Source organism: Mustela nivalis (assembly GCF_964662115.1).
Source record: "Mustela nivalis genome assembly, chromosome: X".
Lineage (NCBI taxonomy): Eukaryota > Metazoa > Chordata > Mammalia > Carnivora > Mustelidae > Mustela > Mustela nivalis.
The window spans coordinates 132389816-132403053 of record NC_139040.1 but is presented as its reverse complement, the minus strand read 5'-3'; the positions used below and the strand labels follow the sequence as shown (position 1 = coordinate 132403053).

Sequence of the window (13238 nt, the reverse complement as noted above, 5' to 3'; positions counted from 1 at the left end):
TGGATGGATGGGTGGATGTGTGGATGGATGGATAAATGGCCTGTGGCCCATGAATAGAATGGAATATGATGTAATCTTGGAAAGAAAGGGCATTCTGCACCTGCTATGATGTGGATGGACCTCAAGGACATGGTGCTGAGTGACACAAGCCAGAAGGACAATATCCTGTGATGTATACGGGGTCTGTAGAGGAGTCCCATCCACAGAGACAGAGAGTAGTGACATAGGCAGGACAGGGGAGCAAGTGTTTCATGGGGATAGAGCTTCCGTTTGGGAAGACGGAAAGTTCTGGAAGTTGGATGGTGGGGATGATTGCACAACAGTGTGAATGCGCTCGATGCCTCTGAGCTGTGCACTTAAAAATGAATAAGATGGCACATTGTATGCTGTGTGTATTTTACCACAATATAAAATTTAAAACGATTTCTTTGTTTGTTGATTTGAAAAGCCCTACGTGAAAAAATGTCTTGCTCTAGACAGAGCATGCAAAAGCACTCAGAGGTTAGGACTGTGAGTGCAATTAACATTTATTTTTATGCCATCCCTTTAAATTGTTTATTTGCAGTGGAATACATAACAGGTCCGTAGGATGCATTCATCCACAGATGGGGCACAGATGAAACGCTCTGCCTGCTGAGCATGGCACTGGCCCTGAGAGCCAGCAGAGGGACAAACAACCAGTGGCTCTCCCCAGGGTGGAGCCCTGAGTTCAGAACTGAGCTGAAAGCCATCCTGGGAAATTGGGAAGGGAGGAAGGGAAGTGTGGAATTTCCAGTTGGTGCTACAGACACTCTTGCCTTGATCTGCTTACATTCCTGATCATGGCCCTTGGGTGGGTATTGGCTCTGCCCAGATGTGGAAGCTCCTTTAGAGAGGGGCACCTGGTCGGAGTGTGCACGCTTGCAGGTGGGGCTGGGATGCACACCCACCAGCCTCTCCCCAGCATCCCAGACCCTCAGCGTTCTGAGAATGTCACCCCAGGACACCTCTCCTCTGAAAAGTAAGCAGCCATGCTCACAGGCTTCTGCAGACCTCAGGGGCTATTTTAAAAATTTATTTCTTCATTTTTGCCCTGGAACGAAGTCATAACTCACTTGGAATGTTAATGGGGACTTCGGCTCTGCAATTGCAAAATCTAGTGCACACAGCTTGCAATGTCTGCAACTGCCTTGTATTTGGGGTGGTTTTGTGGTTCCCCAAAGGGAGCAGTTCGACCCCCCAGGGGACACCTGCTGATTGTCACAATGAGGGGGCTGGCGCTGGCATGGGGTGGGTGGAGGTCAGGGATGCTGCTCCACACCTGACAGTGCCCAGGGAGCCCCATATCAGAGGGTTATTCAGCCCCAGATGTTAATAGTGATAAGGTGGAGACATCTGTCTCAGCATAACAGATTCTGGATGTCTGTCTGTCCATGTGTCTGTCTATCTATCCATCAATCTATCTATCCACATCATATCTATGTGTCATCTACCTATCCATCCATCCATCCATCCATCCAACCATCCATCCATCCATCCAACCATCCATCCATCCAAAACATCCATCCAACCATCCATCCATGCATCTACCCATCTATCTATCTATCTATCTATCATCTATCATCCATCCATCTGTCAGGTATGCTAGTGGTCTGCAACCAGAGACAAGTTTTTCCTTCGTAGGGGACACTTGCAGATATCTGGGGACATTTCTGACTGTCACAATTGGGGGCTTGCTTCTGGCATCTGGTGGGTAGAGGCCAACACCCCTACCATGCTCAGGATGACCCACCCCAGAGAATAAACCAACCCCACATACCAATCTTGTCCACGTGGACACTCCCTGCTGTACCTGGGACTACCCGATAATACCCTCTCATAGAAATTAGGCCTATATATGTGTGTCTGTGTATAATTCACAAATTTCACAAATCTGTCTCATGGATACATAATAGCTTCGCATATATATCATTTGCATGTGAATATATGAATATCTATGTGCGTAATATGTGAATATATAATATCTACGTGAAAAAGTTGTGAAAAACCCAAGGTCTGCCCATGTGGTTGCGTTTCCTGGCTCTCTCGGGACCTCAGGCTGGTGATTTATAAATTGCTGATCCCACCCAGTCTCTGCGTGGCCCATGCATGTCCCATCAGCTCCTTGTACTGGCTGGCGATGGTTTCGGTCGTTTTCATGGGGGAGTTATTTTGTGTATACAAATGCATCGTGAGCCATTTTCCCGAACACCCAAGGCACATCCCAGAAGTAAATCTTGTGCTTTCTGACAGCATCTTGAGTTGCCGTCATCATCTGGGACTTTTATAACTCCCGGCCGCCACGGGAAGGGCTGCTTTTGTGGGGCACCTCTCTGCGTCCTGGATCCGCAGGGATTCGACCATCTTATTTCACTCTGCATTGGTGCTCCTAAAAGCTTCCACGGAAAGAATTTCAAAGCTGTGCAGAAAATGATGAAACCAAATGGGATCCGTTCGTTCCCAGTCTGAAGGTTGCTGGAACGCATCGGTTCACGGGCTCCCCTTTGCCTCCAGAGGTGAGGCGCTGGAGTCTCCCAACTCAGCAGGAGCTTTGCTAGAAGACAGCATTAAAGGGCTTGCCATGGATGCTGGAGGGAAGGTCAAAGAGAAAAAAGCAAGGCTGCCTGCGGCCATTTACATTCAGACTAGGGAGGAGGGGCTGACCCAGGGGCTGAAGAGGGAGGGTCCGCTGTCAACCCAGGTGGTTCTGAGACTAGACTGCCTAGATATTACACTCTGGAAATATGCAAGTTTGGAAAACAGCATCCAAATAAGGAAAATAAGGTCTTTGAAGAGAGGAGGAGTGCTTTTCTTCCTGGGACCTTGATCCTACTTGCAAATGAATGATTTGACATATGGCAGGATTTTATGTTTGACGGCTACACGGGCCGTCTCCGAGGGTGTCTTGAGAGCCAAAGCACCCAGTATCCCAACATCACGCCTGTCATGGTCTGGGGGACAGAGGTAAGCAGGGCAGGATTGCTGTAGAACTCCTTTGCCCTCTGTGTTGATCCACGTTGATGTGAGGATGGGGTGCCCTCATTTGCAGGTGTTGCAGAGGGTACATAAGGTGACGCTGGAAATCTGCCGTGACATGTTGGCTTCCCAGCTGGAAGTGACGCCTCCCTTCTCATGAGCCAACCTCGTTTGTAGGGGAAACTAACATCCCACATGCATTCTTTTTGACCAGATGGAACCAAAAAACAAGTTACCTCGAGGCTTGTTTGGATCTCTGTGACAAGACGAAACAACCAAACAGCCCACCGGAGGGCTGCTCCCTGCACCAATGTCAAGTTCTTAGTTTGAGCAGAAGGGACTTGGGCATGATCCCTATTTTGGGGAAATCAGGATGATCTCAGAAATTTGTGAGAATGGGCCATCGTGCTATGCCATTGCTGCAATCACCTCACTCTCCTAGATGTCTCTGAAAACATGGGCTTCTGACCCCACTGGAAATCATGGCTCAAAGAGCCATCCCAAGGAGGGTGAATCCTGAAGCAAGTTGAGCATTTGGACAAATGAAAAGTGCCCAGTCAGCCAGACTCACTCTGTTGCATCAGGGCACTTTGGTGCAGCTGGAAGCCATGCACGTGGGCACCCAGTGTGCACCCAAGAGGAAAAGCATAGTCTTGCTTTGAGGTGCTTTCCATGCTCTCCATAGCAAATGTTTGATTGATCTGGGATTCAATCAACCTTTTAAAATGTACATTCAGATGCATTTAGGACATTCACTGTGTTGTGCAACCACCACCTCATCCTGGCTCCAGAACATTTTCATCCCCCCAAAAGGAGACCCTGTCCCCATTAGAAGTCATACTCCATCCCTCTCCCGAGCCCTCAGGAACTACTAATATTTTTGTGTCTGTGGATTTAACTGTTCTGAGTACTTCACAGAAATGGCATCATACACCATGTGGTCTTTTGTTCCTGGCTTCTTCCAGTCATGATGTTTTCGAGGCTGGTCCATGGTGCATGTATGGGCCCTCTATTCCTTTTTCATGGTCAAATAATATTCTGTTGTGGGGAATGTATGCTACTGCATTTTTTTAAATTTATTTTTTATTTATTTTCAGCATAACAGTATTCATTATTTTTGTACCACACCCAGTGCTCCATGCAATCTGTGCCCTCCATAATACCCGCCACCTGGTTCCCCCAACCTCCTACACCCCCCGCCACTTCAAACCCCTCAGATTGTTTTTCAGAGTCCATAGTCTCTCACGGTTCACCTCCCCTTCCAATTTCCCTCAACTCCCTTCTCCTCTGCATCTCCCCTTGTCCTCCATGATATTTGTTATGCTCCACAAATAAGTGAAAATAGAACTTCCCTATGACCCTGCCATTGCACTCCTGGGTATTTATCCCAAAGATACAGATGGAGTGAAAAGAAGGGCCATCTGTACCCCAATGTTTATAGCAGCAATGGCCACGGTCACCAAATTGTGGAAAGAACCAAGATGCCCTTCAATGGACGAATGTTGAAGGAAGATGTGGTCCACATACACTATGGAGTATGATGCCTCCATCAGAAAGGATGAATACCCAACTTTTGTAGCAACATGGACGGGACTGGAAAAGATTATGCTGAGTGAAATAAGTCAAGCAGAGAGAGTCAATTATCATATGGTTTCACTTATTTGCATTTTTTAAAAAATGTAGGCTTCATGCCCAACCTAGGTCTTGAACTCATGACCCTGAGATCAAGAGTTACATGGTCTACCAAGGGAGCCAGCTAGGCACCCTGCTAGTGCATTTTTAATGTGCTCCCACTATCTTAAAATAAAATCACAGGTACTTAGAGCTATGGACAAATTTAATCGCAGCCACATCATGTCCATGTAATGCAATTTGTAATAAAGTGATAGGCATCTGAACATGTCAGGGCTTGCAGATGATGAAGCGGTAAGACGCTCGCCTCTGCATGTCAGATCCCCAAGAAGGTGTCGGCTGCAAACAGATGCTGCCCCAGGCATGCTGCATTAGTAATTCCGAAGCCAGGAGCTGCCATCTGCATTTCTGCAAACAGTGAACAAGTCAACCAAGGACAATCTTGTATGAATGTCGTGGCTGCTTCCCTGGAAAACTCAATGATTTCGTTTCTGTGTTAACAGAATGAAGTTCCAGGCTTGGGTTCATGACACACAGGATGTTCACCTGCCTGGACATCTGGATGGACATTAAGAAGTCAAGTGGGCATGGGGACATGGTACACTGGGTAGCCCTGTCCTGTGCCTTGCAATGAGTCTACTACGCTGGCCTCCTCTAGCTAAAATGTCAAGAGTAGCTCTTTTGTTTTGTTTAGTGTTGTTGTGTTTTCTTTTCAGGGTGCCCTTCTCTTCCCTTTCATGAACCATGTAGAGAACAACCAGCATTGCAAACCACTGGGCCGCTGAGAAGGCAAGCCAAGTCATCAGGTGCACATGACTTGGACCCAACTCACAATGGTAGCATTACTCACAAGGCGAGATCTTCTGCAGCCTTAACTCCCTTCTGTGGCCCCCTCGCATGAGTGTATGGACCACAAAAAGCCCCACTGAAGGGGTACCTGGGTGGCTTAGTCAGTCTGAGTGACTGACTTTTGATTTCACCTCGGTCATGATCTTAGGGCCGTGAGATCAAGCTTACTGTCAGGCTCTATACTTAGCGTGGCGTCTGGTTGTCCCTCTCCCTCTGCTCTTCCCCTCCCCTCTCTCCCTCTCTTCTCTCAAATAAATACACAAATTAAATTAAAAAAACAAAAGACATATTGAACAAAATAAGATACTCTTTGCCCAAGTCATGGCCAACAGACATCTCACAGTGTAAGGGTCAATCAAAACATTACACCCTCCACAGTAAATATATACATTTTTGCTAAATTATACCTCCATAAAGTCAGAACGATAAAAATGAATATTCTCCCCCTAAAAGAATGGTCCTTTTAGTTACCATGCTCTGATTTTCTCTGAGATATTCTGAATGAAAACTCATTGACTCACACCTGGCACCATGGTAGACCAGCCATACTACAGGGTCTTTGAAGATATACATAGGTCTTGGATGAAACAGGACACGCAAAATTTTTAATGCATGGCTGGATCCACGACATCAAAATTATATTCTTAATTCTACATATCTGGGAATTCCTTTTTTTTTTTTTTTTTTTTTTTTTTAAGTAAGCTTCATGCCAAGCATGGAGATCCAGACCTGAGATCAAGACCTGAGCTGAGATCAAGAGTTGGATGCTCAACCAGCTGAGCCATCCGGGCACCTCTCTATCCGGGAATTTTTAAAACACGGGTTTGACTAAGCAATGGTGTAAAGAGGAAAAAAATGAGGACAAGGACGGTACTCGGTATCCACAAGATGGAGACCAAGTCAGAGGGAGAAATGAGTGACACAGAAGGCTTCCACTGGACATAGGAAAATAAAGAAATAATGGCATCTATCACATCAGGAAGTTAGGCGATATATCCCAGAATGAAGGGAGGAAGTTAGGCAACTGATACAGCCCAAAACGATAAATTAGCAATGATCGCACACGTTGGTAAAGTTCTATTCCTGAACCAGAGAACGTCCTTCCTTGAGTAGAAGGTCAGAGCTGGAGAACTCCCAAGCTGTTTACTAGGCACAGAGGTTCACACACCGCCCCTTCCAGGAAAGCAGGAGCAACTTAAGTCTAGGTGTATGTTTGTGCTTTTATGGCATTTGGTAAAAAGCTATGGCTCTAGGCTCAATGCCTAGGATACTGGTATCCAGATGACAGAAAATACAACTCCAACTATAGCTGACCCTTGAACAACACAGTGTGAATTGCACAGGTCCACTCAGATGCAGACTTTTTTTGATAAATATAGCACAATCTTGTCAATGTCTCTTCTCTTCCTATGATTTTCTTAATCACACTTTATTTTCTGTAGCTTATTTTTATTGTAGGAACACAGTATAATACACAGAATATACAAAATATTAATTGACTATATTATTGGTCAGGCTTCTGGTCAACAGCAGGCTCCCAGGAATGAAGTTTTGGGGGGAAGTCAAAAATTATATGTAGATTTTTGAGTGCATAGAGGCTGGACACACCCAGTCTTGTGCTGTTCAAGGGTCAAGTATAATTTCTCCACTTAAATGACAAATTAAATCCAGACCCTGCCTGCAAAACCATGGGTGTCATAGAGTTATTCCTGAACTTTCCTCAAGCAGAGTGCATACATAGGTTTTGTTGTCTCAGCAAACCTGGGTGCAGACAAGGTCATGTTAGCATCATTACTCAGTAGATGAGGCTCAGAAAGACAGACCCGAAGACTTAATTAACAATGGTGCCCACTGCAAGACTGCACGCTTTCCAAAGTTTACATCCTGTGGGACATGGGATGTTCCCCATGACCTGTAGATCAATCCAAGAAGCTTCCCCTATCTCGTCTCCTGACCTGTCCCACCTTGGAGGGAGCCCAGTGCACCTTGTATGGTTGAATTTCCAAACAGCCAATGAGAGGTGCCAATGCCACCTGTTCATGATACAGAAACCTTCAACATCCAGTTGGCATCCAGACAGTACTTGTGTCCTACGCAGGCCATCCTTTGCTGAACTCACTCTTTCTTGTTAAAAGTCTCTGCTGTCCTATACAGTGAAATCTCCAGATTCCAGGGATTAGAACCTAATATCCATGGAGGTCATTATCAGTCCATCACAGACCTCCAGCTCCTTTGGGACAAGAGCTAGGTCCCACTGAACTTGATCGAGTTTGTGTTTCCTCAGAGCCTGGCTTGGTAGAAATGAATGGATGAACGAATGAATGAAGAGATAAATGAATGAAGTGGTCCCTCCCACTGCGGAACCAAAACAAAACTCACCATTGCTACACTGAAGGAACAAAAGAACAGCTTTACCGAGAAGAGAAACGCATGCACCCTGAGTCCAACTACTGACTCAAGTCTTGCTCATGGACGAAAAGTCATCACCCTGGTGTGGGCTCAGAGACCCTCGCGGATCCCCTAACATGAGTGACAGGCTCCAACCCAGAAAACCCAGTGCCTGCCAAGTCACAAAATCAGCTTTACTCACCCAGAGATCCGCACGAATTCTCCAGCTGCTGGGAAGTGTCTCCAAGCACTGAGGCATTTTACGATCACGGGTCGAGGGTGTCTGCTAACTTCTCCAGAACCATGTTTAACCATGTGTTGTTGTTGTTGTTGTTTTCCTTCTCTTTCTCTCTCCCAGGGAGGAAGAGCAACAAAAGGGCTGTCATGTAACAAATAAGAACAATCTGAGGCCAGGGTCCTACAAAGTTCAGATTGCTCTTGGATTGCATCTTCTCAGCTCGAGGATTGCAGCATCTGTCAGACCCTGGCGTGCTTGTTTTCTCAGTGATAGAGGATGCTGGCTTGGACAGGAGTCATCCTACCAACACCGTCATGAGCCTCTACTTGGAAAGTACCTTTGTGATAATGATGACCATCACTGGCACTTGTGTCTGACAGCCTCAAGCTGTAATATGGTCCTTGATGACCCATCAATGCTCCAAGGTTGGCATCTTCCAGAATTCGAGATGCTGTTTTTTGGCGCCAAGTCCTGGCTGCTCAAGCAATCAGATGAAGAACATCTTGATCATGATTCTAGGTCTAAAAGACCTTAATCTGGGCTTCAGGGCTTTAGTAGAACATCTGAGCAGTCTGAGGACATGCCAGTACTTAGGGATAGAAGATGCAGTCTGAGTATATCTGGTTCAGGTTGGGTCTTGAACTTGGTTGAACAAGAGGATGGCTTGAGCTCTACAGAAATGCTGAGGTCCAGAAGAATGAACCCTGGAGTTCTACTGAGGGTAGGGCTGAGCAGTAATCATTTTCAGACACTCCCCCAGTGGGCCAGCAAAACCCATCAGCCTAGATGGACTTTGGGGGAGACTGTCAGCATCTTTGTTGAGAAGATTTGTTTAAGGTTGACCACCATGGCCAAGAAAGTCAGAGAACTCTGTCACTGAAAGAGAATCTGTCATGCGCACTCTCAAATACCCCAAACCAGAGCAATGACATTCCTTTGTATTTTACTAAGTTCCCATGAAGTCATGCTCCATTCCAGGACAGAAGATTCCTAAACTGCTTCATGGTGCCACTGCACCCATCCTGGAACAACCAAGAGGCAATCCTAGAAAGCATCTGTCCCTGTGTCCCGTGTGAGCCCCATGCTAGAAGAGCTGCTGGCTCTTCCAAAGCACACATGTCCCTAGAGTCGACATCAGATTTGGGTGTTTGGTGAGATTCTGTTAACTGAAGGAATAGATGGTCGGATGACCAGTAGTCACTGTTCTGGAAGTTCAGAGTGCAGTCCAGCAGCACGCAGGCAGTGGTGTCCTCTCTGCTGCATTTTCAAGTGGCTTGTCTGTCCATGTTGGAGTCTGTAAACATCCTTAGAGAGAGGACTGAGCCTTCCTTGCCTGACTGGTAGCTGAGTAAGGGTGAGCCCTGAAGTCAAGGATGGTGCCCGTAAACTTTGGGAAATAGAACCACAGGGATCTGTATGAGTTTCCTGTAACACATTCCTATCAACCTTGGTGGCTTAAAAGCCACAGGAATTCATCCTCCCACAACTCTGAAGACCAGAAGTCTGAGAACCAGGCAGGGCAGGGCTGCTGAGATCCAGGCGGGGCAGAGCTGTGTTCCCTCCAAAGGCCCCAGAGGAAGGTCTTCTTGCCTCTTCTGGAGGTTCTAGGTATCCCTGGGTTTCTGGCCACATCCTTCCTGTCTCTGTCTCCACGGTCACATGACCTCTTCCTATTTTGTAATCAAATTTCTCTCTACTATCTCTGATAGGAAACTTGTGATTACACTGATTATACCTAAATAAGCCAGGATGATCTCCTTATCCTAAGATCTTGATTCCATCATAAAGATGATCTCTCCAAGTAGTATCACATTCGCAGGTTCTGGGGAATGAGCGCATGGAAGTATCTTTTGAAGGGGATCATAATTCCACCCCTACAGGAACCAACTGGATACAACCCCAAAGACCCTTCATCTCTTTCCAACTGTCAGTGCAGGGATCACATGCTCCTGGTAGACAAGCTGCCTGTGCCTACAGATAAGGGAGGAACCAGAAGATGTCCAGCTCAGGTGGGGTCTGGTGAGCTGTGATCAACACCCATGACTGGGCATCAGAGATGTTTGTGGCTACTTCAGTATCATGGTTTAAGCATAAACCAGGCCCTGCAGAAGCCTCTAGGAAGGATGTCAGGAGAAGTGTAAATGGACATTCTGAATGAGAAACAGCCCAGGAGAAGTTCACGGGTGGCAATGTGATGGTGAGTGACAGGGAAACCGAGGCCCCTTCCTTTACGTGTTGCCCAAAACAAATAGTCATGAACGCCTTTCCCTGTCCCACAAGATGTTGCACTGAGTGATTACAGACTCCTCCCCTCATTCCTGTCCTGTAGAACCCATGGGGATTGCCATCTAGACCCTTGCCTCCTCCTTGTCTTATAGAATCCCATGGGGAGTGCCACCTAGATCCCCGTCTTGTGTCTGTCCTACAGAGCTCCATGGGGAGTGCTGTCCAGACCCCTCTCCTCAGCCCTGTCCTATAGACACCTATGGTGAGTGCTGATCTGACCCCCCTCCTCATTCCCATCCTGCAGAGCCCCATGGGGAGGGCCATCCAGATCCCTCTCGCCCTGTCCTAGAAAACCATACAGCGAATGTTGTCTAGGACCCTTTGCTCCCACCTGTTATAGAGAATCCCTAACATGTCTGGTTAGGGTCACATGACTCATGGGCTTGAGATAGATCATGACAGCAGCTCTAAGGCTATAGGTGGAACCTGGGACCAGGTGACTCTCAAAGGATGGAGTAGAATATGGATTGTTACTTGAGCCTTAACCCCACAGACAGGGGAAGGCTCATGTCTCTGTTTCACGGGCCCATAATTCAAAGCTGGGAGTCTGGAAAAAATGGGTGAATGGAAGAACAAAGGACATAGGGGACCCCAAGCCCTCTACAGCCCTAGTGGTTCTGCTCCTTTGAAAGTGCCTACCTGACCCGGGATGTGTCTCCCAAATCTGGTCCCTGCACTGCGCGAAACAAGGAAGACTGCACAGTGGGATTAGGCAGCATTTAATTGTTTATGGCACTTGCAGAAATCTGGCACATGATTGATGGCTTGGGACCACCTCCTTGGAAATGACATTCAATGTTCCCTTTGGTCCTTGACTTTCTGCCAAGGCAGGAGAGCAGACAGGAGATCTCTGGGGACACAGCCCTGAAGGCAGGCAGCTGTGAACAATGCAGACACGGGGATCTGTCACAGACCTGTGTTTGCTGGACTGAAGGCAAGGTCTTCCCCGACGTGGCAGCTACCCCGAGAAGGTGTCCGGGGTCACGTCAGTGATGCCGGTCATCTGGCAACTCCTGGCCCACAATTCTCTTTGAAGATCTAGGTCATACGTGACCGCGAGAGACTTGGTCTCTTTCTCGTTGTAAAGGTAGCGGCCGCCTATTCCTTCCAGGTCTGGGGTGACTGCCGCGTAGACGGATGTCCAGGCTCCTTCATCTGGGGTCTGTGGGGAGAAGGAAGAAGGCCGGGACACGTTAGTCTTCAGGGCAGTGTGCATGGGATTCTCAGGACCCCCACAGATGTAGCTGGGTAAGACACAGCACGCTCATCCCCTGGGTTGGGACACTCAAGTGGAAAGCCACGTGTACAACCTAGCCGAGCTGATGGGTTAATCCATTTCCACAGGCAGTAATGCATATTAAAATCTGTGATGAGGATAGTCCAGTTTTGCAGCTCCTGGTGAACCCAGAATGTATATGCACTGGTCAAAGCGGATGAACCCTGAGCCTCTGTGTTTAAGCAACACTAGGTAGCAAGCGGGTAAAACGTGACCACCTTGGAGAAAGGCTCTTTTGGGGAGCTTCCTGCGGGGAAGAAAGCATTCCTGGGCTATGGTCACTGCTCACGGGGAAAGCAAAGTCCAAGTAGGAGCTTAAAATGCAGAGGACACGTGAGGTTTGGAGATTTGACTCTGGCGGAAGGCGGCACCGTGGGAACACGGCACACCCTGCATTCTGGGGTGGGAGTTGGCGTGGTCAGTGGGTTGGCATGGTCAGTGGGTTGGCGTGGTCAAGGGTTGGCATGGTCAGTGGGTGCCAGTGAGCCAGGAGGAGCTCAAGAGATTGGAAATGGCAGGAACCAAAGCACCTCCATCTGCGGCTACGATTCTAGATCTGGAAGCCAACAGAGTTTCCCCCTGAGAAGATAAAGACTTTTTCAGGAGCTTGTCTTGTTTAATCAATTTGTGGAAATTGGCTCAATCCTCCAGAGCTTCTTACCAGACTCTGTAAGTCTATACAGCTGACCCCTGACCAACCCAGGTTTGAACTGCACGGATTTTTCCGATAAATGTACCACAGTCCCGTAAACGCATCTTATCCTCCTTAGGATTCTCTTAACCACGCTTTCTTTCCCTTGCTTCCTCTACTGCGAGAGTCCGGTGTATAACTCATGCATCATACAAAATATGGGTGGATCTGCAGTTTAGGGCATCGCTAAGGCTTCTGGGCCATCGTAGGCTATTAGCAGAGTAGCTTCGGAAGTCAGAAGGGATACCTGGATTTTCAGCTTCATGGCGCCATGCACATAGGAGCTTATGGACAGACACACGCACTGACGTGCCCGCACCCACGTTTATACCTAGACGTCCTCACCGTCCCCCACGCTGGCCCTGACCACCCAGCTCTGCTCACATCCAAGGGGGCTGGAAAAAGGAGCTGTTTCGTGGCTATAATACGTCTCGTGGAGAATTAATCACATCCACTTACCCAACTATCACGGGCTTAAATACATGATAGATGCTGGGCTTCGAAAAGCAACCGCGGATCGTTTGTAGAACATTTTCAAGGCCTTGGGCTTATAATGAAGACGGAAATGAGATTTCATTTGTATTCTTTAATTCCTAAATGTTTTGACAGCTCACGAAATAGATGGTTTTATTCATTTATTTCTCATTACGTTGCATATCACATCCTAATCATTCCCCATCCGAGCAATTATTGGTCCTGCCTGTGTAAAAGGGAGCGGGTCATGATAAATGTTGAGGTGCACGTGTGAGTATAAACACGCACACGGACACACGGTCACGTCCACATGCATGCACATGTGCTCCCACTCACCCACATGCACGCACACAGTCACACAACTTGGACCTTTGGGGATTTATCTGTGTCGTCTGGAGTTGGGAGGAGAC

The 13238-nt window shown here is 47.5% G+C and overlaps 1 protein-coding gene across 7 annotated transcripts in view; it reads right to left on the bottom strand.

Annotated features, from left to right (window-relative positions):
- LOC309855559 (polyprenol dehydrogenase-like) overlaps positions 1 to 13238 on the bottom strand; it is a 209327-nt gene that overhangs the window by 56906 nt on the left and 139183 nt on the right. For 3 of the 7 annotated variants that reach the window (XR_014306859.1, XR_014306860.1, XR_014306861.1), the window contains exons 7-8: positions 11302 to 11549; positions 8066 to 10072 (exon numbers count right to left, since the gene is read on the bottom strand). Coding sequence is in view for 2 of the 7 variants with exons in the window: in XM_082715948.1 (XP_082572074.1) it covers positions 11346 to 11549 (204 nt within the window). In the remaining 5 variants the exon portion in view is untranslated. Of the gene's footprint in view, positions 1 to 6903; positions 10073 to 11090; positions 11550 to 13238 lie in introns of those variants that run through there. The other 4 variants (XR_014306862.1, XR_014306863.1, XM_082715948.1 and 1 more) reach the window with 4 other exon arrangements.